A 24819-nucleotide genomic window follows, 5' to 3' on the forward strand; every position below is an offset into this window, starting at 1 on the left:
TTTAGTCAACTGCGGCAATGTCGGCATGACACGGTCGTGATACGCTGTTCAGTGGTTGGAGGCTGCTTCAGCGAATGCCCGTCATCGTGCGTAGCGTTTACCCAATACAAAACTTCCACGAAGACAAAATGGTGAGTTCACCTTGACGTAGCAGCAAAACTTTCTTTTACTCGAAGAGTCATTCAGCGACCTATTCGCTGACCTCACGGTGGAATGAATTGGCCAGCCTAATTCGTAAGAAGTACGTAGGTATAAACATAAGGTAGCGTAGATGGTAATATCTGAAGAAGGTTAAGATAAAGGGATTTGCAAATGTAGCCTTTGTTGTAAGGAAAGAAGAAATTGAACGCTAAGACCACTACAGTGCTGTTTTCCGATATGCCTTTAATTTAGGGGTGTGCGAATATTGGAATTTTCGAATACGAATCGAATACGAATAAGGCAAAAAACTGTCTTCGAATATCGAATCGAATATCGAATATGTGTGTAGTATTAAAAAGTTCAAAACGAGGTTACAAAAGCTTTATTACCCTTTTAAGAAGAATATTGCATTTTACAAGGCTGCTTCAGGTTAAAAAGGCACTGATTGTCGGTAATGCACTCAGTAATGTAATGTCCTTGTTACAGGTTATTGTGAAGGAAAATTAACTGCTTAACATGTTCAGAAAGTAAGCGCTCTCTATGCATTGTGACATTTCCACCTGTAGAAAAGACTCTTTCACTAGGAAGGTGGCAAGGATGGCCAAAAACTTCTGGGCGAGCGCACTTAAAAGCGGGTACTTGAAGCGGCCAATGGACTGCCACCACTCACAAGGATCCTTGCCTCTTTCCAGAAGAGGCTTTCCCGCATAGGCGGTAACTTCCCTCTGAGGGCCAGATGCCGAATGTGTCTTCTCCCTGTTCATCACTAGATCGTCAAAATCATTCCATAAACTCATATTTTACATATATACATATATATGTGCACTACATATTTTATTGCGTATACTAAAAGAACACGAAAGTAAATCATATATCGTTATGAAAGAGTCCTGGAATGAAGCTTGGTTAAAAATAAACCGATAGTGATCATTTCTCACGGGCGTTATGCAGATAGACTGAAACAGAGCCTACAAATAATGAGCGGATCATGCGAAGTTCTTAGTGAACAAACATGTTCTTAGGAGAATGCGTAGCAAGCATATAATTCGTTAATTGCTCAATTATTTGCAGTCTATCCGAATATTCGCCGTTTCTATCATTATTCGGCCGTCCTCGAATATTCGGGAATTTCCGAATATGCATTCCACGAATCGAATACGCTTCGAATAAGGAAAATATTCGATTCGTATTCGAAATTTCGAATATTCGCACACCCCTACTTTAATTCTGTGAGATATTCCATCTTTGAAAGCATTTACACGTTCCCAATGAAACACCATTAGGAAGAATTATTATTGCAGCTGCATATGCATGGTCAAAATAAGGCATCTTGTCGTAAATACTACAAGTTCAGTTATAGAAAATGTTGCACTGTCTACTTTTAAGCAACAGCGAAGAACAGTGCGGAAGAGCTGCAACTTCGCGACAAGCTCGGTGTATTTAGAACCATCAAAGTGTCAAAGAGTTCGTTAGTCATGCATGCATGAAAGTGACTCATGAGGTATCATATTCATAAATTATATTACAGCTTCTCATAAACATTGCCTCGTAGTACTACAAACCCGTATATCGATAACCTCTACCATCATGCATAACTTCGCGAGGACTTTTTAGGCCACCCCGTGCCATCTTTCCCCGCCGTTATCATCCTTTTAAAATCGAAGGCTTCACGTGTCGAACTTATGCTATGTCGTTCATACCACACGCAATAACCCAGTGGAATAACTTGCCTCAGACATCGCAACCATCACCGACATAAATGAATTTCAGAAACTTCTAATCATGAATGAAAGTGCGTCAACCCTTCATGTTTCATGTCGCCCCCCCCCCTTTTGTTACACTACAAACCGTGCTAAAAATATTGGCTTCTGTGTAACATTCGTATCTTTATGGTTATTGTTCCGATCTTTATTGTGACGATTTGCCTTTTCCGTTTAAGTTCCCATGTTGTGTTGTTTTCTGATTTTATATACATTATTGACGCGTGGGCCTTCTATAAAACCGATTACCCTCCATCATTGTGGGCTTGTGATTCGTAGTGTCTTTTTGTACACGTCTGATTATTATTAATACCTGCAGCAATCTTATTGGCCTTATATTATTATTTATTTTTTGTGATAATAGTTTACCAGTTCCCGCCTCTTTTTCGACTTAGTAATGATTTGTTAAATCTGTATGCGTTACTGCCCCCCCCCCCCCCCTTCAGGGGTTCTTCAGGTTCTTCAGGGGTATATTGAATAAATAAATAAATAAATAAATAAATATTCGAAATACATGCGATATACTTGGAAACAGAGCTTTTGATTTGTACATAGTTCATAACTTAACACCAACTAAGCTTATCAGCTACGCAGTCTGCATTGCAGTACGCGAGACACCTTCTGCGTGCCGCAGACGGTGTATCCGCAATAAGGTGCCATAATTAATTAACCAAGTGCAGAAGTTACTTTCGTACGCTCAGTAGAAATCTTGCATGCCTAACATTTGTAACTGCTAGTGGGGGTCCCACAGTCTAACTTTGCGATAGTGTTCGCTTCCTATTCGTAGCGGCCCAGCCTCGGTCAAGGTGGTGGGTGCGAATCGGCGTCTGCTTGGCTTGTTGCTTCGATCTCATCACGCCATTTCCGGGCTCTGCGTGTCGAATGCGGGGACGCCATACCCTAAGAAACGTCAAAATGCCACAACATTTTCACACTTGTATTCTCTATAACTTCTTATAAGTGTTGCTCAGGGTTTTATAGAGTATGCGTATATTACGTATAAGTAAACTTTCCCAAGCGCGACCTTTCCCACTCATTTCTGCAGACGGACTGCTGGGCTCTCTGAACGCCGAGGTAGATACTAAATTTAGCTCCAGTTTGATTAACGCGGCGTGTCGATGACGTCAGATGAGCGCGCGCGACTCGTGATGATAGAGTAAAGGCTTCTATTGCCCACATAGTGATATTGTACCAGTGTCATTGATTACTTTTCATCTGGTCGCGAAACTCCCGCTTAACGCCATGAGGTCGCTTTCGTATGGCGCCCATATGGACGCACCGCGACGCTGGCGTAAGAAGAATGACATGGGAGCAGACGCCCGCCGGACGCCACAGGTGTTCGGTGCGTACGCCCGCTGTTGCACAAAGTTCGGCTGCCTTTATCGGCGTGTGACTATTGTCGGCACACTTTCACATCACCGTCCTGTTTCTGTACAGTGTTCAAAGATATGAACGCGAACACAACGCCTCCTTTCATTTCCAGACTCACTAGCAGTTATTTCGAACAGTGGCCTAACTCGTCCTTCAAAAAATGCACTTGTGACGACTCCTTCGCTAGAAACTGGCTACACAGCCATTTCACGCAGTCATTTATTTTCTTACGCGTGAAAGGCACGCGTTGTTGCTATTATCCGTTCCTGCTTTAATTTTTGCACTGCGCATCTCTCTCCGTATGGCGACATGCTGCGCGATAGCCACGATGCCTAATATTTGTTCTATTCTTTCGTGTCGGTCAGGGTACAAGAGCACCTAAGCAACCTTACTACGAGTATTGTAGTGAAGAGGAATGCCGTGCGCTGCAGCCACATCGCCAGTCGCCCGGGAGGCGCGACCTCGAGATTTCCTGAGTTATTCTGGTTGAGACACGCTGCCTGCTGCTGTCTTGCACTGTCTTGATATTAGATTCTGGTGGAGCTGCTGTGGTTTTCCCCCAACCTGAAATTACGCACCCCAACCATGCCATCCGTCATGCCTGACTACCCCAGCCCGACATTCCCACCGGTTACTCCAGCCATCGTATGTGCCGGTGCCCAGCGTCAACGGGATCCTGATATCTTCGGCGGCACCGACGAGAAACACGTTGAATATTGGCTGGAACCCTATGAACGGGCCAGCAACACCAACAAATGGGACGATCCCCTCAAGCTCGGCAACGCGATCTTCTATTTATCGGGCGTCGCCAGGCTGTGGTTCAAAAACCACGAAGCCGATCTCCGCACGTGGGCTAGCTTCGAAAACAGCATCGCAGAAGTTTTCGGCCGCCCTGGCGTGTAAAAACTTGGCGCTGAACAACGCCTACGAAGCCAATATCCGCAAACTGGTGATACGTTCACCAGCTGCATAGAGGACATCGTCGACTTCTGCCGCCGTGTCAAGACGACGATGGCGGAGGCGGACGAGGTTCGTCATATCATGAAGGGCATTTCCGACGATGCCTTCCATATACTGCTGTCCGAAAACCCAGGCACTGTTTCTCAGGTCATTGAGCTTTGCCAGAGTTTCGACGAGCTCTGTAGACGGCGTCTTCTCACGCGGCGCCCCCCTGCGTCAGAATGATAGAATGAAAACCGATTTGTGTTGTGCGCTAGGTGCACAAATGGAGCACCAGGGGCGCTATAACGTAAAACTATTCCAAACTTCTCTATTCCTATTCTGCTATCAGCCCTCCACGATTGGTCAAAAACTTTTTCTACCACGCCCACTTCACCTGTCTGTGACGCGACGTCACGAAAACTGCGATACCTCCCCATCCGATATGATGTGTACACACTGATTATGCATGATTTGACAGAAAAAAGAAAAGCAGTTGTTTCTGATTTGACCCCTTTTCGCCATTAGCCCTCGTTAGCCCTCGGCTATTGGTAAAAAGTTTTCGGGCTGCACCCACTTCATCTGCCTGTCACGCGACGTCACAAAACCGCACAAACTCACCGCGGCAAAGTGACGTGTACGCGATAAAGATGCATTAATGTGCCGAACAAAACTGAATTTTCTTCGGAATAGCCGCAGGCTGCCCCATTACGAAAGGAATAAAAGATGGCTGCCACCGATCGCTGAGACGCTGGCTACTCGCGCCTGCCGGAGAGCATGGGTGTATTTGCGTATAATAAAATTTCTTGCATGGCCGTGTAATGTTTTCGAGCCCTTTCCACACGTTTGTCACCTTATTCTGCCAACTCTTCTTTGCTGAGGGTCAGTTTTAGCGTCATTCTTAAACTTCCGTTGCATGCCACCGTGATTTTCGACCAGCCACCACAAGCTAAGTAACGGAAAGCCAACCAATCGCAGACGCCGGCACCACCCTCTTCATCCGGTTATCGATTTTCATGGCACTGGCTCTGCCTCAATGAATCCCTCTCCACTTGAAAAGTTCGCCTCGCCTCTTGTCAGCCAATTAGATACGACAAGCCGCTCAGTGCAGGCAATGTTATTCGTGTTTCAAGCAAACAAAAGTGACCTCCTATGAGCGAGGAGAGCGTTTGATTGGTCTGTTCAGACAACCTTGCGGGTGGCCGCCCGGTGCTGCGTCGGTCGTTACGGTCGTTACGCAAATTTGACGTCAGCAGATTGGAATAGAAACATATTGGAATTTTTTTACGCTATTGGGCCCCCAAATGCCCGCAGTTAAAGTACTTCAAGTAAAATGGTTCGTTAAGAAATGTGGCTTGTGAACACATGCCGTTCGGAGCAAAGGGCTTTGTTTTGATTTATTCAAGAAGGTTGCGCACAGCGGCTTCTGAAAAAGCATGGTGCGCCAGTTTTGCAAAAAAAAGATACGGCCGTATCTAAAGCCGTACACGTTCAATATTTGCAATAGGGCAATAACGCGCTCTCTCAACATCTGTACCAAGCTATGTGCGTTCGAGCGTTGGTAGCTGTTGCATTGGGCTGAAGATACCTGTTTTCACGTTTTAATTGTGTTTGGGGTCCTTACCGCAGAAAGTTTCTTGTTTCCTAGCATTTATTACAGTGCTTCATTCAAAGCCATTCTCTTTGATGACTTACATTAATACCAGCGACAGTCGTTCTGGATCAGAAAAAAAATATGCAATACACGAAGGAACGTAGCATCTTCATTCAAAAGCTTTGATGGCTCCAGTATCGCTTACGTTCTGCCCCTCTCATTTTACGTATGGCAGGAATCTCCACATTTGCTTCTACAATATACACTCTGCCGCCAAAGGGCATCATGCATATTCAAGGGCACGTTTCCAAGTATCGGAAGACGATTGCAATGCTTTGAAGCCAGCAGGTGATGAGCCCAGCACTGCTGAATTGCCTAATTAGCTGATATGCCCGTATCTTACTGCTGTTTAATGAGGGATTCACTGAATTACGCATTAAAAATAATGACATTGGTTCGTGCCCAATAGTCTATGCGTCTATGTAGCCACTTCATTTTGGCAAGCAACCATTCACATAATTTTGCGACCTTACATCCCTTTCCGTCGTACAAGTACAAAAAGAAAGGCGTCATATTTATTCCTTCTGCGACAATCCCGATTTGAGTAAATAATTTGCCGGCTTATCTGTGTAGTCTTTTTTTTTTCGTTATCTTGGAACTTACAACACGGCTTGTGCGTGTTGTGCTTGTGTGAAGCTTATTGCAATCACGCTATTAATTTCCGATTATTCATCATTATACAAATGCCACACCACCATTTTCGATCGCGATCAAGCCCGATCTGGAACGAAATTCTCGACTGCCATTGGCTCCCTCCCTCAGCTTACGCAAAAGGATCAATTGCGACAGCGAAATTCAAATCGAATCGGGCTTGGTAGCGATTAAATGTGCGCCGTGGGACACCCGTATTACTTGCATTTCGCAGCTTCTTCCCGTTTTCGTGTATCTGCCACTTACAATATTGCTGCAATCAATTCTTGTCTACTATTTTCGTGTTCTTGGCTGTCCAGCAAGCTGATTGATATTTAAGTAACATGACACATTTGTCTACGATACTCCTTTTGGTGTGATATATTAGAAACACAACATCACCAATGATAAAGTTCTACTTCCCCATTAACAGTTGGCACGGTTGCTGCGCTAAGTAACAGCTTAAAATATTACGGATATGCATTTTAATAAATCTAACATTAAGTAAAACAACAGCTTTGTACGCTCGTCGTCGCAACACATAAACAGTGACGCAAGCGCTTGCATGAAATCACTCTATATATGCAACGTTACCGGTCACAAACAAAAATTAAAAGAAACGAAAATGAAATTACGGCCCCCGAGCTTCGGCGGCGTGCTGCGGCCGTCGTGGAGGCTGGTGAGTTTCGCCGATTCCGCTAGGTGCGCTGATAGCCAAAGTCAGCCGCCAGGGAAACGACAAAACACGGAGACGTACAAAAGCACAGTTCGCAATAGGGGATCAGAACATTTGGGCGTGGTAGTTCAGAGTGTTCTTTCTTTTCTTTTTTGATTGTTTAACCTGGGATATTAGGCAGTATAGTAGCAAGAGCTAGGTGGCGCAACCCACCGCCCCGTTCCAAAGGGGACGCTCATAATATCCATCCATCAATCAAGCCGCAGGGGCCTACGGGAGTCTCCACTCTTTACGTTTACTATGTTACTCTACAGATACGACGATGGGACGCCGCGTGCAAACGGTGTTCCCTAGTTGTGTGTTTTGTCCGCCCTTTCCTTGTCCGCGCAAATTCTCGCCGGCGTCCTGAAATTCCGCCGTCCCGCCGATAGGTATCCCCTGCGGTTGCCGTACCGATTGACTAGGGCCGTTGCTAATTTGTCTAGTACATCGCGCCTTACCTATATGTATATATCTTACACCGTCGTCATAAGTAAAAAAAAAACAATAATTCTCACATGTGCGCTATTAGCTGCTTCTCCTGTATGTTACTGAGCAGGTGACCGCGCAGAGAACCTTCTCATTTCCAGGCAGTAACTGAGTAGTAACCAAATCATATTTTTTTTTCTCAGGGACGCAGGAAACATTGTACTTTGTAATTTCGGAGTATATGGAGGGGTGAACAATGGTGACCAGTGCCTGTCTGTACTGCTGCTATGCACGTTGCCAAGGGTTCAATAAGTTGCGGAGTCTGCTGTAATAACCTACGATCTTATTCCAGAAACGCATCTGTAAGATGGTTTTAGTCCGCAGGGAATTATCCGAGGTGGTGAAAATTATTATTGCAGTAGCAAATATGTGGACACCATAGGCAAATTTTACCCGCCATTTTCCCTGTTGCAGTCGGCGTAACCGTGATGTACAATATAAATTCCCAGCACTAAATGATCATATCACACTCCTCACGTCGCATGCTATGGTTGCGGGGGTTGAAACGGGCAAGGATGAGCCCAGAAGGACGGTGGCTTGCGCGCCACCTTCCCTCGTGCCCAAAATTGGAGGTCATGTGATCATACGCGCTAGCAAGGTGACATGGAAAGTGCGCGTTTCCTTCTTTAGTCCGGCCGTGGCCCCACATGGTAGTCCGCGCGACTTCGGCCGTATTTTAGCGGTATATTGTATATTGTATTTTAGCGGTAGTCTATGGCTGGTGCAAATACTCGGGCCGAGCCGAAATGGCCGGCAGCTTCATGCACGCTGTGCCTGGTAGTGGTGCGGGTTGCGTAAGCTAAAGTTTACAAGACTTGTTGAGGGAAGAGAGTACACGAAGTGTTCGCGCTCCGCCGGTGACTTCACACTAGCGCTGTGACAGCAAATGCACGTGGTTATTGAGTGAGATGTGTTCATATTTGCATGGGCAAGCGTGACATAACGCTTGTTAATCTATTGTAATGCGGAACTTTCTTTGACTACTCCCATGGCTTCGCTTTGGTCGGTCTATCAGTCGCTGGTAAAGTTCTCGCTCAGTAGATTAAACCTCATTCTTAAAAATCTCAGCCTACCAGCGCGACAACCCGATGCCCTTAGGATTAGGCCGCGAACACACATTTAAGCACGAAATGGTTTTAGCTCCCGTCGTCGGCGACCTTCAAGAGACCTTGAGCCAAAATCCTGAGCCGTTATCCGGAAACTCAAGACGAGAATGGAAGGAGAACATACGGGCATCATTGCGAGAACAAAAGGAGATCATCCGGGGAACCAGTGAACACCTAAAAAATAGAGCTAGAGGACCACATTACACACGCTAGTTACCGCTCAAACAAGTCATGTTGTTTGCCGTCACTTGGAGATACTCACATAATTTTCTAATTCTGCCTAATTAGATAATTAGTCTTAATTAACTAAATAACTTCTCTAATATTAACAATATAAGAGAAGTGTCAATGAGAAAATTGTAGAGCGACGAGAAACCCTCCCGATAAGACTTTCCGTTGCTGAATATGTGCTACACATAAGTGTTTTTCCGAGCGACAAACGAGGGCTGCCGAGCGTCTCAACCACTGCCCAATGGCAGCGCCTTTTTTTCTCCTTTACCTTTTTTTTGTTTTCTCGTTCGCAGAACGTGGGGCAGACTTCCGGGAAACAAGGCCGGGCGCACTGCGATGAAACTGACACAGCTAAGCCTTCACGAGGGCGGACAATCACGCCGAAAAAGTCGCGGTCTGCGGACGTCGCCGGCCCCGACGGTCCGTTCAGCTGGTTTATCGCCGCGCTCTCCTTCCTCGTGAGTCTCTTCTATTCTTCGTTCTACCGTTGCTCCGGTCTTTTCTTCACCTCGATCATGACAACATTCGGTACCACGAGAGAAGAAGCCTCACTCCCACTTGCAATCTACGCTGGATTCTCCTGCCTCGCTAGTAAGTGAAAGTTCGTGCGGTCTAAGAACGTAACTGCTATTTGGCTTGGGTCCTCTAATACTTTCGGAAACGCCGGCTATGCGTAAATGAACTTAGGCTACTAAGAAGAGTTGGAAGAATGAAGAACAGTTGATGCCTCGCCATCAAATACTGTCTCATGAATGTTCCCGTGAAGAATTCCCGAGGGGAATATTCAGAGCGTCGTTAGGCGCGGGGCTTGAACCATAACGTCTCTTACTTTACTATTTCCTTGGCGTTGTTTATTGATCAGCTGCTTTTGAAGCACAAGTGACTACATTTCATTGTGCCTGCACTCACGTAACACTACAAGAAATTACAGTTATATTTAAATAACATCGCCAGCATAGCTGCTTTTTGAATGTAATACAGCCTGTAGGATATTTACGTACCTAAATTTTGTGATGTAGATGCGCATATGGTCAAGTTGTCGTGAAGGTGTGCCAACTGGACCGCAGCGTAACTGTGAGTGATGAAATTATCGTGCTTACTTTTTGCCGAACGTGTGCCCTGGAAAAGCAGTAACACTGGAAAGCATGACAGTGGTGAGCAGAATCATTGGACACCGAAATATCCTTTACGGGTAAAGCGCTTCGGCTAGTTATATGTGACTCATCGTACACTGCCGCGTAATCAATCACTTGTGCACGTGTAGGTTCCAGAATGTTCACTGTTATTCGCGTCGCGCATACGACTTGATTACTGAACAGATAATTTTGCTGTAGCATCGGCATCAACATAAGAGGAAGTTCCGATGCATGAATGCGCGACATTGTCAGAGCGATAGCATTGCTATCACCTTCATTAGGTGATAAACGATTACCGGAGAAAGTGCATCTGTCAATGCATCAGACATTCGATTTGTCCCCGTGACCCAGATAAATTTACGTTTCAACAAAATGAAATATCTTATATGTGTGCGATTATTAGCATTGCTATCTGGTGCTCATGGTTCAAGGAAGTATGCCGAGTCTTCGGTTGCAATACAAAGGAGCGCGTTCACTATTATTTGCAGTCATGTCATAAGCACTGAATGAAAGTTGTGTTTTTTTTTGCGTTTTTTTTTACAATGCACTCTGCCACCTCGTTTGCCGAAGCATGAATGTTGCGATGTTAAAACACCATTAATCAGTCTTCCTCACGTAGTACCACCGGAACCTTCGTTGCACTACGCAGGTCTCCCAGCTGGACCCCTAATACACTCCTATGGTCTGCGAGTTACAACGGTGCTCGGGGGTATTCTGATTTCCCTTGGCTGCATTGTATCGTTATTTGCATCAGGCACGTCGTTTCTGGTGGTATCTATAGGAGTACTTGCAGGTAAGCTTCAACTACACATAATGAGCAGTTACCCATATGATAAAAAAATGAGTAAAGTAGATTACACTAGCAATTTGCAAGATGTGCCGGAGGTAGCGAGGATACGCTTGATCGTAATATAAGCATGTGCTACTGCCAGGTGCTTTCCTTTGTGGGGCTTAGCTGACAGTGTTATTCCGCGATGATTTGAAATCGGCGAGATGCCTTTGATTTTGGAAGCTGGTGGCTTCGTTATTACACATGGCAGGGGGTTTCGGTGGAGCATATATTTAAGATGCATGTGGAAGCCTCGCTGAATTCGCGGACACTCGCGTCGTGAAGCGGTACACAATATCCTTCCCCAAGTACAGTGCATAACCTTTCAGATAATGCAGGGATTATCTGTATGCCACTGTGAAAGTTAGGCTAGAGACCAATGATTTGCAAATTAAGTTAAGAATACTTAAGTTACGTTGATTAGCTGAGGAAGCGTTCGCGCACACTCCTTGGGTGTATAAAATAGCTGTAATTATTTACTGTGCACTCGAAGCTGATATATTTGCTACGCGCTTCAGCCCGTCACGTCTCGGTCACTAAAGCATGTAAAGGAGCATAGGCGTACGAAAGTATAGCGTTGTATGATGATGATGACTGAAAATGAACTATCACACAACGCTCAAACGCAGAAATGTAGTGGTTAACGCACGTCCTACTCGTCACGAATATTAGCCGCTAGGGAAAAACAGGACTCAACCTCGACGTAACAGAAAAACCATATAAAACGTTAAGATGAGTCAGGACAAGCGACCCAGGAGAACCTTAAACTATAACCCTATACCGAGACCCACGTCCTTGCTTCGCATTCACAAATAACGGCAGTTAAACTGAAGTATGTCTCAGTTTAACAGATACATTAATAGCACAGTCGAGCGTTAGTGTTGCGGAGGGATCCGGAGCGAGGTGGTGCCAGACGTGGTCATTGCACCTACAAAGTCGTGCAGGTGATGGCCGTCACTGCGCTTCACGCATTGCTCTCTGGTGAAAAAAAAAAACTTGACTTACGTGACGTAATACCCGGTCTTGTCTAGTAGCACGCCGTGCCAGTAATGCTGCCTTCAGGTTGCTTTCGTCGCACGGACTGAACTATAAAGGTGGGGCACTGCGACGCCATCGTAGCTGGGGATCAGGAACTGAAGATTTCGCCGGTCATCTCTCATGCAGCGCCCCTCCAATCTGGGTTCCCCATGCAGCTCCAAAAACTCCCAACAGCACAGCTTGAAATGAATTTGTACGTCAACGATCCTAGTTCAGCATTTCTTGCCCGCTTTTGCTTTTTTGCTCCCACTGCGGTAGCCTAGGGACTATGGTGCTACACAGCACGATTCGAGGTCGCGGGGTCGATACCGCCCGCAGCGGCTGTATTTTGATGGGGGAGAATTCCAAAAGCGCTTTCTAACTTAGGTGTCAGGGCCTGCTAAGGAACTTCAGGTCTTTGAATTCATTTTGAGCCTCCAATACGGCATGTCTCATTATCAGACAGTGATTCCTGCATGTAACTCTGCATACCTCTGCAATGGACAACTCGATTCTTACACACCGCGGCGGCTACTGCAGCGGCTCCCACGGCGCACATCCTCGTGTTTTCCCGCCACAACTGCCGCGCCGTTGTATTGAGGGCAGACGCAGCAGATACAACCGGCAGCAACGGTGGCCTGAGCGAAATGTGGTGACACAGAAAATAACTTCCTACATACCGACCTACTGCCAAGTTCCTGGAACAAGGCAAAAAATGTTTCGCGCTAATTATGGACAGAAAAAAACACTTAGCCCAGCAGGAAAACGAGAATTCATGATTGGTAGTGAGTCTCTAGAACCTGTGCAAGAGCACGCTTTTCTAGGCCAATTACTCACAGCGGGCCCAAACCATGAGAATGAAATGAGCACGAAAAAAGTAGAGGTTATCGCATACGGCAGACCTCGCCAGGTGATCGCCACTAGCTTGTGCTACCATTCAAAAGAAATGTGCACAAATATTGTATCCTACCTATTATAGTATACGGAAGAGACGCTTCAAGGTTAACAAAGTAGCTTGAAACGAACTTAAGGACCGCTCAACAAGATACCTAACGAAAAGCGTGAAGCATAACCTCATCATTAGGCAGGCCGTATTATGGTTGACATTAGAAGAAAAAAATACAGTTGCCACCCTATGTACGGCGTAGAGCGGATTATCGGTGTTGTGTGAGAGTTACAGCATGGAGACGAAGTAAAAGAAACCGTTGTCAAGATTGTTAGAGCATTGGGTATTGCGATAAATTAGTCACTGTTCCGCCTAAAAGGCGAAGCATCGATTGCAATAGCAAATTAGTAGACAGCCACAATAAGTAAGGATAGTAGTTTTACTGGCCGTAAAAACTAGTAAGCAGTCTCGTACTAACTAATAAACAAGCACGATGACAGCGCGCGCAGACAGACATGCACACATCACATTCAATGACGGCAGACATCCGCTGTCAAAATGCTGGCGTTAGGAAGCGTCGCCGCAGCAGCGAGCGAAGTGACCTTCGTGCTCTCCATCGCTTCAACGAAAACTGAATGGCGAGAACACAGCACACGCAAGGCTACAAGCCCCGTAGGCCCGCCTAGACTCTGTCGCCGAAGCAGATCGCTTTCAAGATAAAGCCCACGGGACAACGCGCGCCCGCGCCATACGCAGTTGCTGCCGAAGTACACCGCCCCCCTCATTACCTCCCTTCCCCCTCCGGATCCTAGCGCGCGACGAAAGACGGTGCGCTATCCGCCCATGCGCACGGGAGCTTGAGCCGCGGTCGTCGGCTCACCCTCGCAAGCTTTAAATTAAATTATGGGGTTTTACATGCCAAAACCACTTTCCGATTATGAGGCACGCCGTAGTGGGGGACTCCGGCAATTTCGACCACCTGGGGTTCTTTAACGTGCACCTAAATCTAAGTACACGGGTGTTTTCGCATTTCGCCCCCATCGAAATGCGGCCGCCGTGGCCGGGATTCGATCCCGCGACCTCGTGCTCAGCAGCCTAAGACCATAGTCACTGAGCAACCACGGCGGGTCTCGCAAGCTTTCACTCGCACAAACACTATTCAGCGTCGCCCTTGGACATTATACGGAACGTCATGGCGGCGCCGATGCCGATGGCGACGGCGAAAATCCGCTTGGAGTGTTCAGTTCAGGTAACTGTTATTGCAATAATAAGGAACACTTAAGAAAAAATATCGGTTCAGCTGGCGCGACACAGCGGTAATTAAATGCCTCTAGCAGAGCAATTGGTCCCGTAGTGGAGGCAAATGAGATGACATTGATGAAGATGGTGATGATGAATAAAAAATAGGGTGACAGCGTAGCAATATTTACGTACGAAAGTTCACCGCAGGTTCGGAAGCGCCGATCAAAGGCTGTTATCTACCAGAAGAACCTTTTGCTCAAGGAGTCGTCCAAGGGCACTCCCGTTCTGCGACTCTACCGGTTTCTTTGACGTATAAACGCTGGGCAAGAACTACACGAAAAATAAATTGTGGCTAACGAAGTTTCTCGCTATGAACAGTTATTTTCCCAAGTACAAGGTTTGAGGGTATCGCTAATAACAAACCATTGATATGTGCATTGCTCATAACGGTATAATTCTGTCACGCAATAGGCGAAAAAAAATACTAAAATCTACGAAGCCAAGTCGGCAAATAGACATGCGCTGTTGAACATTACGAAAATAAAGCTGCGTTTGTAGTAGAAACAATATGTTCGCACAATTCGAGTAGTAGGAAATTGATTACTCTTGCACAAATCTCGCAGGATCAGGACATGGAGTCTTACAGTCATGCCTCATCGTGCTCATCAACCATTACTTCGAGAAGAAAGTTGGGGCTGCGCTTGGCGTGAACAATGCTGGCTCTGCGACGGCGTCCCTGCTATTCACAAATATTTTCCAACTGTGTCTTGCCGAATACGGCCTAAAGCTTACGCTTGCCTACGCTGGTGCCTTGATGTTAAACATTCCTGTCATAGCCATATTTTTTCGCTATCCACCCTGGAGAATAAGGCCCAAACCAAAATATGCACGACAACGTGGCCCCAAAAGTAAAGATGACGGCGAATGTAAGATTGTGTCGCTTAAAGCTTACAGAATAACCGTACATCAGACCGGTGTCAACGTAACAAGTACGCCCGTCGAGACCAGCTTGCCCGATTCTGCTGAAAGCGCTGTACCTCAGAGAAAAGAAAAAACGCATTATTCATCAGTCGCCAATGCCTCTATAGTAATGAGCATAGAAAACGTCGACAGAGCCCTTGCATGCCCTTTACAAAAGGCGCCCTCGCATCGAGACAAAAAATGTGTGCCAGGAGAAAGCACGGACACCACCTACACGGCGAGTACGACACAAGCAACAAGTGCAGCCCATCCTCGTGATGATCAACACGCGACCCATCCTTGCAGAGCACCACAATGCCAGGTCAATAGTAAAACACATTCAATAAGGCTAGGTGTCTCACGCGAGTACATGGCGTGTGGCCTGAAGGCTGAGCACAATAGCAGAAAAGGAAGTACCACAGCAACCTCAGCTGACCTTTCGACTGGCACTGAGTGTCTCGGTCTCTACGATTCAGCTCGAGATATCGAAGGATACGGCTCCACAGGAGAAATTGTTGCAGACCACCCATCGAATAAATGCGATATGTACAAAACTGGAACAGTTCCTGTCAGCCCGTCCTCCCAACCTGATGTTACACCTTCGCCTTTAGAAACTGATCAAGAAACTCTGCCGTCAATTCTCAGCTCTGCTAGGACAGTGCTATCCCTCCCGTGCTTTTACACCGATGTGGTGGGGTACTTCACAATATACTTCTTTTTCGACACCCTCATGGCTATTGTCGTAGACTTGGCAACCGACAGAGGAATTAGTGAGGACAATGCCAGTCATATACTACAAATGTTCTCGGTTGCCGACATTGCAGGCCGCGTACTAGTTCCGCTGCTTGCTGATTACAAAATTGTAGGACGTCTAAGCCTGATGACTCTTTCGTTCTTGCTGACAGCTATTATCTGGACGGCTCTGCCTGCAATCCACATGCGTGTCGTGTACGCAGCGTTAGTTATAGCTGTTGGTCTTCCCATGGGATATTTAATGGTCTCTGTGCCACAGACTATTGCTGCAGATGTGGGACTTGACCACCTTCCGATCGCCTACGGCTTCGCAGCCGGTGCTAGCACCGTGGGAGCGTTCATGACGCCTTCAATAATCGGTAAGCCCCACATGTTGCTTTTTGGTACGCGGGTTGACGTTCTCTGAAACGTTCGTCAAGTGTGCTTTTGGGAAAGTGCCGTTTCTTTAGATCACACCTGCTTAAGGTTCATCGAAACAGCGTCGTTTCTTTCAAGACAAAGAAATGTGCGCCGGCGCAATTCGAACAATAAAGCGCCAGCACAGAAGCCCATTATTATAACCATTACACCACGCAGGCTTTTCTTTTCTTATTGCCTATAGGACTTCTGGGTTCGCATGTTTTACGAAAGCCGACTTTTTCCCGTTGGTCTCACCTCGTGCACTGTCGAGGTATCAGGCGTGCAACAGTACTGGAGGTGCTTTTCGTCACGCCATCATTGTCAGAAATTTTGTAGCTGATAGGGCTCTGATACTTCTATCCAGCAGGAGTCGCTTTAAGCGCTGCGTCACGCCAAGATGTCGCACCTGCATATACTTTCTATACCGCCCCAGGAGCCGAAGCACAATGCTGAACTTTTCTATAGACGCCAACGGCTCTCCCTTCTGGTGAAACTGCCAGTCTTTTCTAAAAAGTTCGCCAGGATATTACACACCTTCCAGTAACACCTGGATGCGAATGCGTGCGGCAGACGTGGTAATGCGTAAAGTTAAACGATCGGAGTGGCCAGACTTCTTGCAAGACATAACGAGCCGCAGTGCGAAACAAACTTACGGCGCTGTCGGTCGACCTTTTCAATGACACATACGAGCACCTAATGCACTAACTAAAGGTTATTTCGTTCTCTCCTTCTTTCCTTTGTTCTTTCATTTCTTCATTCGTATCCAGCCATTACATATTTGCTTCCTTACGGGATATGAGCCATTTCTGATGATTACATCTTTTACTTCACTTGACTAGAGCCACCTTCTTCGGGCAAGTGCCATTCAAACGAGCCACCCAAGGCTCTCGCCTTAATAAATAAAGAAATAAATTTGTGTGATGGCAGGATTTGAACAGAGGACCATTAGCGCAGAAACACGATGTGGTGACCATTACGCCACTGATGCTATTCCCCCACAACGGTGTGCCTCATAATCACATAGAACGTTTGTCATATAATACCCACGAAACGTGTTCAAAACTAATTCACACGTCATCATACGACAAAATAGTGCAGTCTACAAATGTGCGCCGATTCCCAACATAGGGTGCGAAGATTGTACACGCGAAAGATTTAAGAGCCCGAAGCTCCTCCTACTCCCCTTATGCGATGGGTGACGCGATAGAGCGCCGTGCGCAGTGACTCATACCTAAGCCTAAACTCTCTAGCTCTCACGAATGCTTTCTCTAAGAGCCTAATAATTCGCAACATCATTATCTTACTCCGTAGTCCGCTAGTACGGTTTTGCCTTTCATTTATTTCAAGTGGAGGTTGAGTTGCCATCCGAGTTTTCTTATTTTATTTGCCGTCATCCCACTTCTCGTAGAGTTATCATATTTCGGAAGGCGCTGTGACAATGCACTTCATGAGAAAGCGTGGTACCAATGACATCGCATTCGGTTTCCTGTTTAGTGACGGCTTCGAGAGGTCTGTTGCAGCAGTCTGTAACAGTTTTAGCAAAAGTGACAACAGATGCTCAGGAATTCACACATAATGTTGATCGAGGAGCTTACTTATACCTGATGCCTATGATGACCAAAACATATCCTGATGAAAAAGAACAGACACCAAGGCGTGCACATGAAGACACAGATAATCCGGGAGATGTATAGCTGGTGAATTTTGTTTCTGAGTTGTATTGACGACGACGAAAATTGAGGAAACTAGGCTTTTGTTTGTAGTTCTTGGTCCATAGGGAAGTCGGGGCTCTTGTAATATGTGTTGCTAGCCTAAGGCAATTACTAATTTTGTGCCGCACACGGCATATTTGGCTAATAAAGAACTGACCGTGAAAGAGGAGCGCTAAAACAGAAAAAAAAATAGAAAGCAATGAAACGCATGCAGTGGAACTGGCATAAAAGTACGTTTCTGCTAACAACTTTATTATTTATACGAAGTACGTAGAATTAAGGGAAAACATAGATGTCAAGTTTCAAGAATGAACAATTTCGCTCTCGCAACGTGACCGAGGGCTAAATCAAGTACCTCTGTGAAATATTCGGCGCGAAAAGTCAGCCAATGTGAATACTTCGTCACACATATTACTGCAGATGAAAATCGTGAACCAGATCTGTTTGTGCGAAAATAGGGTATCCGGAGGCATACAATTCTGCCTGGTCGTTTGCCCGGTGATTAGTCCTCAATACTTGAAGCATGTAGTGCGAGTAGGCGTAATCGGAAGTAAAAAATATATTGTTACGTAGGAAGACACCGACGAAAAGCTATTTACAAGTATATTTACAAGGCAATACGCCGCAGTTGACCAAGAGGCAACAGTCCGCGCTAGCTTCCAATCGTCGTCTTCGTCTTCTTCCTGCGCGGCTCTTCGTCAGTGGGAATACGACCCCGTAGCATTACCCCCGGCGGCAAAAGCGCCGTCCCGGAGCGACTAAAGGCTGGACTCCGAAGCAGTGTAGTAGCTCTTGAGCCTACTGACGTGCACGGCATCACTGGACGCCAGAGGAGATGACGAGGTTGCGCTCACAGGAGCGATTTCATAAGTCACAGGCGTCACCTGGCGAAGCACGCGGTAGGGCCCTGTGTACCGCGAAAGGAGCTTTTCGGAAAGTCCAACGTGACGACAGGGCGACCACAGGAGCACGAGTGCACCAGGCGAAAACTGTACGTCACGGTGGCGGGCGTTGTACTGACGCTGCTGCGTGGTTTGCGAATCCGTCAGACGAGCACGGGCAAGCTGGCGTGCATGATCGGCGAGGGCGATGGCGTCGCGCGCATACTCGGTTGTTGAGGTCGCAGCAGGAGGAAGTACCGTGTCAAGGGGCAAGGTCGGTTCGCGACCGTAGAGTAGATAAAATGGAGAAAATCCGGCGGTGTCGTGCCGGGAAGAATTGTAAGCAAAGGTGACGTAAGGAAGGGCAACGTCCCAGTCGTGGTGGTCCTTCGAAACGTACTTGGACAGCATGTCGGTAAGGGTACGGTTTAAGCGCTCTGTCAGGCCATTGGTTTGAGGATGGTATGATGTAGTCAGCTTGTGTTGAATAGAGCAGGAACGCACAATGTCGGCGATAACTTTCGAGAGGAAGTTACGACCGCGGTCAGTAAGCAGCTGTCGCGGGGCGCCATGCACTAAGATAATGTCACGCAAGAGAAAGTCCGCGACGTCAGTGGCGCAACTGGTAGGTAGAGCCCGCGTGATAGCGTATCGGGTAGCGTAATCAGTTGCGATGGCTACCCATTTGTTCTCAGAGGATGACGTGGGAAAGGGACCGAGGAGGTCTAATCCAACACGAAAAAACGGTTCCACAGGGACGGCGATCGGCTGGAGATGACCGGAAGGTAGCACCTGAGGCGTTTTCCGACGCTGGCAGGGATCACAGGCAGCAACATAGCGTCGGACGGAGCGAGCAAGACCAGGCCAATAGAAGCGGCGGCGGACGCGGTCGTACGTGCGGGTTACGCCAAGATGTCCTGCAGTGGGTGCGTCATGCATCTGAAAGAGCACAGTCTGTCGTAGATGCTGTGGCACGACAAGAAGAAGATCAGGGCCGTCAGGGAGGAAGCTCCTTCGGTACAGAATGCCGCCCTGGAGGACATATCGGCGAACGGATGCGTCGGTAGGTGCAGAGCGCAGACGCTCGATGAGTACTCGCAGCGATAGGTCTCGGTACTGCTCATCGGCGATGTTAGCGAAGGCAGACACAGAGAAAATGCCGTCGGCGGTACTACTGTCGGCGTCGTCAGGCTCGTCTACCGGGTAGCGAGACAGGCAGTCAGCGTCTTTGTGTAGTCGGCCAGATTTGTAGGCGACAGAGAACGAATATTCTTGGAGGCGTAAGGCCCAGCGACCAAGTCTTCCTGAAGGGTCTTTCAATGAGCACAACCAACACAGCGCGTGATGGTCTGTGATAAAGGAAAAGGGTCGGCCATATAAGTATGGGCGGAACTTCGCAACCGCCCAAACTAGGGCCAGACACTCACGCTCAGTGATGGAATAGTTGCGCTCCGCGGGCGAGAGGAGCCTGCTGGCGTAAGCGATAACACGGTCGTGGCCACGCTGGCGTTGTGCCAGTACTGCGCCAATTCCGTGACCGCTGGCATCAGTACGGACTTCGGTAGGCGCAGAAGGATCGAAGTGGGCCAGAACGGGGGGCGTTGTGAGAAGATCGATGACCCGCCGTGGTTGCTCAGTGGCTATGGTGTTGGGCTGCTGAGCACGAGGTCGCGGGATCGAATCCCGGCCACGGCGGCCGCATTTCGATGGGGGCGAAATGCGAAAACACCCGTGTGCTTAGATTTAGGTGCACGTTAAAGAACCCCAGGTGGTCAAAATTTCCGGAGTCCTCCACTACGGCGTGCCTCATAATCAGAAAGTGGTTTTGGCACGTAAAACCCCAGATATTATTAGAAGATCGATGAGAAGCGAGAATGCAGAGGCCTCGTTATCGCCCCACTGGAAAGGGGCGTCTTTTTTCAAAAGCTCGGTTAGTGGTCGTGCTATGGCCGCGAAATTTTGGACGAAACGGCGGAAGTACGAGCAAAGGCCGATGAAGCTGCGCACATCCTTGACACACTTCGGAACAGGGAAGTGCGTAACAGCATGGATCTTGCCTGGGTCCGGTTGCACTCCGTTCGCGTCAACGAGATGGCCAAGGACGGTAATCTGGCGACGGCCGAATTGGCACTTCGATGCGTTGAGTTGCAGACCGGCTCGCCGAAAAACGTCCAGGACTGCTGAGAGGCGCTCGAGGTGCGTAGCGAATGTTGGGGAGAATACTATAACGTCGTCTAAGTAGCACAGGCACGTGGACCATTTGAAACCGTGAAGAAGGGAGTCCATCATGCGTTCAAAAGTGGCAGGAGCGTTACATAGGCCGAACGGCATCACCTTGAATTGATAAAGACCGTCGGGTGTTACAAAGGCAGTCTTCTCGCGGTCGAGATCGTCCACGGCAATCTGCCAATAGCCGGAGCGAAGGTCAATAGAGGAGAAATAGCGAGCACCGTGGAGGCAGTCAAGGGCGTCATCAATCCGAGGTAGGGGATACACGTCCTTTTTGGTAACCCTGTTAAGGTGCCGATAATCCATGCAAAAGCGCCATGAGCCATCCTTCTTTTTTACCAGCACAACCGGTGACGCCCATGGACTACATGACGGTTCAATAACGTTCTTGGCAAGCATTTTGCGAACTTCGGTGTGAATCACTTGACGCTCAGCCGGTGATACTCGATACGGGCGGCGATGAATAGGAGGGGCATCTCCGGTATTAATGCGATGTTTAACAGCTGTTGTTTGGGCCAAAGGACGATCGTTGAAGTCAAAAATATCTTGGTAAGAAATGAGAACGCGGTAGAGCGAACGAGCGTGCTCGGACGGCATGTCGGGTGCAATCATTTTCTGTAAGTTGGCGATGGTACAAGTCGCCGACTGTGATGGTAGAGGAGGATCGGTTGAATTGTCGTCTATTGAAATCGATGCTACAGAGCGATCCTCGAATGAGCAAAGTTGGGCCAGAGACATCCCGCGTGGCAGCACTTTTGTCGTCAAGGCAAAATTGACCACTGGCAGGCAGACGCAATTCGCCGTAATAGATAAAATAGTATGAGGTAGTGTGATCCCGTGTGTAAGGAGGACGTCGTGCATAGGAGCCGCGATGTAGTGACCGTCGGGCACTGGCGGGGATGACACGAAGTCAACGTAAGTCAGTGCCGAAGGTGGCAAGCGAACGAAGTCGACGGAACTGAGGCGAGGAAGGTGTTCTTCAGCGGGATCCAGAACAGGCAGGTCGAGGCGGAGAGTACTGGCGGAGCAATCGATGAGAGCAGAATGTGCGGAGAGGAAGTCGAGCCCGAGGATGACGTCGTGGGGACAGTGAGCGATGACTGTGAATAGCACGGTAGTGGAGCGATCGGCGAAGGAGACGCGGGCGGCACACATACCAATTACGGGGGCTGTTCCGCCATCGGCGACACGGACAACAGGCGTCGTGGCGGGCGTGATTATTTTCCTCAGCCGGTTACGAAGATCCGCGCTCATTACCGACAAATGCGCCCCAGTGTCTATGAGAGCTGATACAGGAACACCGTCGACTTGCACGTCAAGAAGGTTCAGATGGGTGGGCAACGTCAGGAGAGGATTTGGCGGCGTAGGGAGCAATGCAGCGTCACCTCGAGGCGCTGCATCGTCTAGTTTTCCGGCTGGGAGCGGCGTCCGAAGGGAGTCGGCGAATAGGAACGACGGGGCTGGGGAGAGCGAGATTGTCGTCGTTGGGGCGAAGGCGAACGAGAATAGGGTCGGTTCGGCGCAGGAGAATCGGTGGCGGCATTATCTGAGCGGGCAGCATAGGGACGAGAAAGGCCACCTGGGGGGCGAGAGTAGGCAGTATATGTAGACTGGTTCAGGGAACTCCAGCGACTGCGGCAGTGCCGAGAAATGTGCCCAATTCGATGGCAGTGAAAACAAATTGGCTTGTCGTCTGCAGTGCGCCATGCAGAGGGGTTGCGGAAACGTGGAGGGTAAGAAGGTGCGGGACGGGGTGGAATCGAAGATGCCGGGTGGGGATCAGGGCGATGGGCCGAGCAGATGGTGGGAATACCCATGTTGGCGAACTCCTGGCGGAGAACTGCCTGGATCAGGGAAACAGTGACCGCAGGTGCATTGGAGGGGCTGGAGTCGAACGCAGCCGGATAGGCGGCCTCGATCTCACGCCGGACAATCCTGGTAACATCGCCAGTGTTGTTGGGGCGAGGAGCGTCGGCACAGGAAGATGTCGCTGGGGTGTTGGGCAGACGGGCAAACTGTTGGTCGATACGTCGGCTTTTAGCGAATTCCAGGCGGCGGCACTCTTTTATAACTGCATCTACCGTCGCGACGTTGTTAAACACGAGCAAGTTGAAGGCGTCATCGGCAATGCCTTTGAGGATGTGGGAGACCTTGTCGGACTCAGTCATGTGTGCGTCAACTTTGCGGCATAGAGCCAAGACGTCCTGAATGTACGTGACGTAGGGCTCCGTTGACGTCTGCACACGACCGGAAAGCGCCTTCTGCGCGGCAAGTTGGTGACCGTAGGGGTTGCCGAACAAGTCTCGAAGCTTTTGCTTAAGCGAATCCCAACTGGTCAGCTCATCTTCGTGCGTCCGATACCAAACTCGAGGTGTGCCACCGAGGTAAAAGACGACGTTGGCGAGCATGATAGTAGGGTCCCACCGGTTATTGCGGCTGACGTGTTCGTAAAGGCTGATCCAGTCCTCGACGTCTTCCCCATCTTTTGCCGAGAACACGCCAGGATCACGGGGAGCGGAGAGGGTGATGTAGGTCGTCGAAGTGGCAGCAGGTGTTGGAGCCGGTGGAGTCGGGTTGGCGTCGCCGGGAGCCATGAAGGGAGGCTCGACGGACCGTCCACTGCGAAGCTCCGTGACGAGGTACAGGGAACGTCCACCTCCACCAAATATGTTACGTAGGAAGACACCGACGAAAAGCTATTTACAAGTATATTTACAAGGCAATACGCCGCAGTTGACCAAGAGGCAACAGCCCGCGCTAGCTTCCAATCGTCGTCTTCGTCTTCTTCCTGCGCGGCTCTTCGTCAGTGGGAATACGACCCCGTAGCAATATGTTTGCGTGAATACAGCAAAAGCCTGAGCAGATACTCATAGTCGTGTCCCTCTTGTCGTGCTGTGGGTACCAAGAATGGCTCTATTAGCAATTTTAACTTTGTCAATAAAAAGAAAACAGCTGGCTGCTTCATCAGTGATGACCACTCATCCTTTTCTGTCCTTTGCAGGCGTCTTTCGAGACATCAAAGGCTCCTACGATGGCCTCCTTTACCTTATGGGCGCAATGGCATTCATTTCTTTCATAATCTGGATTTTCCTCTGCATAACAAACAAAGAAGCCTGGCCTAAGTTCCCATGTTCACATTTCAAGAGAAATAAAATTTGAACGGCCGGCTCCTCTTTCAATTTGTTAGTCTACGAAAAGTAGCTCTAACAAGCGGAGTCAGTCATCACGTATATTTACCGCTTCTGTGGTTGATACCAATGTATAAACGTTCGAAAATATACAACTTGGCTGTTAGAGCCGCCGCAGTAGAGGGGCTCCCGTTTCATTTTTGTCGTGCGGACTTCTTGAACGAGCATCGAAATTTGAGTGCAGGAGCCTCTCTGTATTTTACCTCCGTCGCAAAATGGTCGCCGCCACCGTAATTCCAAATCACGCCCTCGTGCCCAACAACAGAACGCCGTAGCTACTGAGCCACTGTGGCAGGTGTTTCCGTGATAGAGAAAAGTGTAGACCTTAAATGTTGATCTATTACGAAAAAAAAACAAGCATGTGTTATGGCCGAAGCGTCTGTAGGCGATTGTCTCCCGTTTTTTCAAACCTTGCTGCCCAACGTTTACTTATCTCTCCTAAATAAAAGCGACAACATAAATAGGTATCCAAAGACCAAGTTAGAACAAAGCGTTCAATGGGCGTGTCCGAAGTGGATACAGAGGCTTGGAAAGAGATAAGTTAAACCGAA

At 48.2% G+C, this 24819-nt stretch overlaps 1 protein-coding gene across 1 annotated transcript; it reads left to right on the forward strand.

Annotated features, from left to right (window-relative positions):
- On the forward strand, positions 1-24348 carry LOC135898042 (uncharacterized). Its single transcript, XM_065426781.1, has 5 exons — positions 1-131; positions 9330-9627; positions 10822-10965; positions 14770-16218; positions 24082-24348. Exons 1-5 carry the CDS (start codon positions 75-77, stop codon positions 24237-24239), a joined length of 2106 nt encoding a protein of 701 aa, XP_065282853.1. The 5' UTR covers positions 1-74; the 3' UTR covers positions 24240-24348.
- The last annotated feature ends 471 nt before the right edge of the window (positions 24349-24819 follow it).

Source organism: Dermacentor albipictus, chromosome 10 (assembly GCF_038994185.2).
Source record: "Dermacentor albipictus isolate Rhodes 1998 colony chromosome 10, USDA_Dalb.pri_finalv2, whole genome shotgun sequence".
Classification (NCBI taxonomy): Eukaryota; Metazoa; Arthropoda; class Arachnida; order Ixodida; family Ixodidae; genus Dermacentor; species Dermacentor albipictus.

What these genes read in the sequence shown, in the direction of transcription:
- LOC135898042 (XM_065426781.1), top strand. Translation starts at nt 75, where the DNA reads ATGCCCGTCATCGTGCGTAGCGTTTACCCAATACAAAACTTCCACGAA. An exon ending in ACTTCCACGAAGACAAAATG is followed by an intron (nt 132 to 9,329) that starts GTGAGTTCACCT and finishes TCTCGTTCGCAG; the next exon opens with AACGTGGGGCAGACTTCCGG. An exon ending in TGGATTCTCCTGCCTCGCTA is followed by an intron (nt 9,628 to 10,821) that starts GTAAGTGAAAGT and finishes TGCACTACGCAG; the next exon opens with GTCTCCCAGCTGGACCCCTA.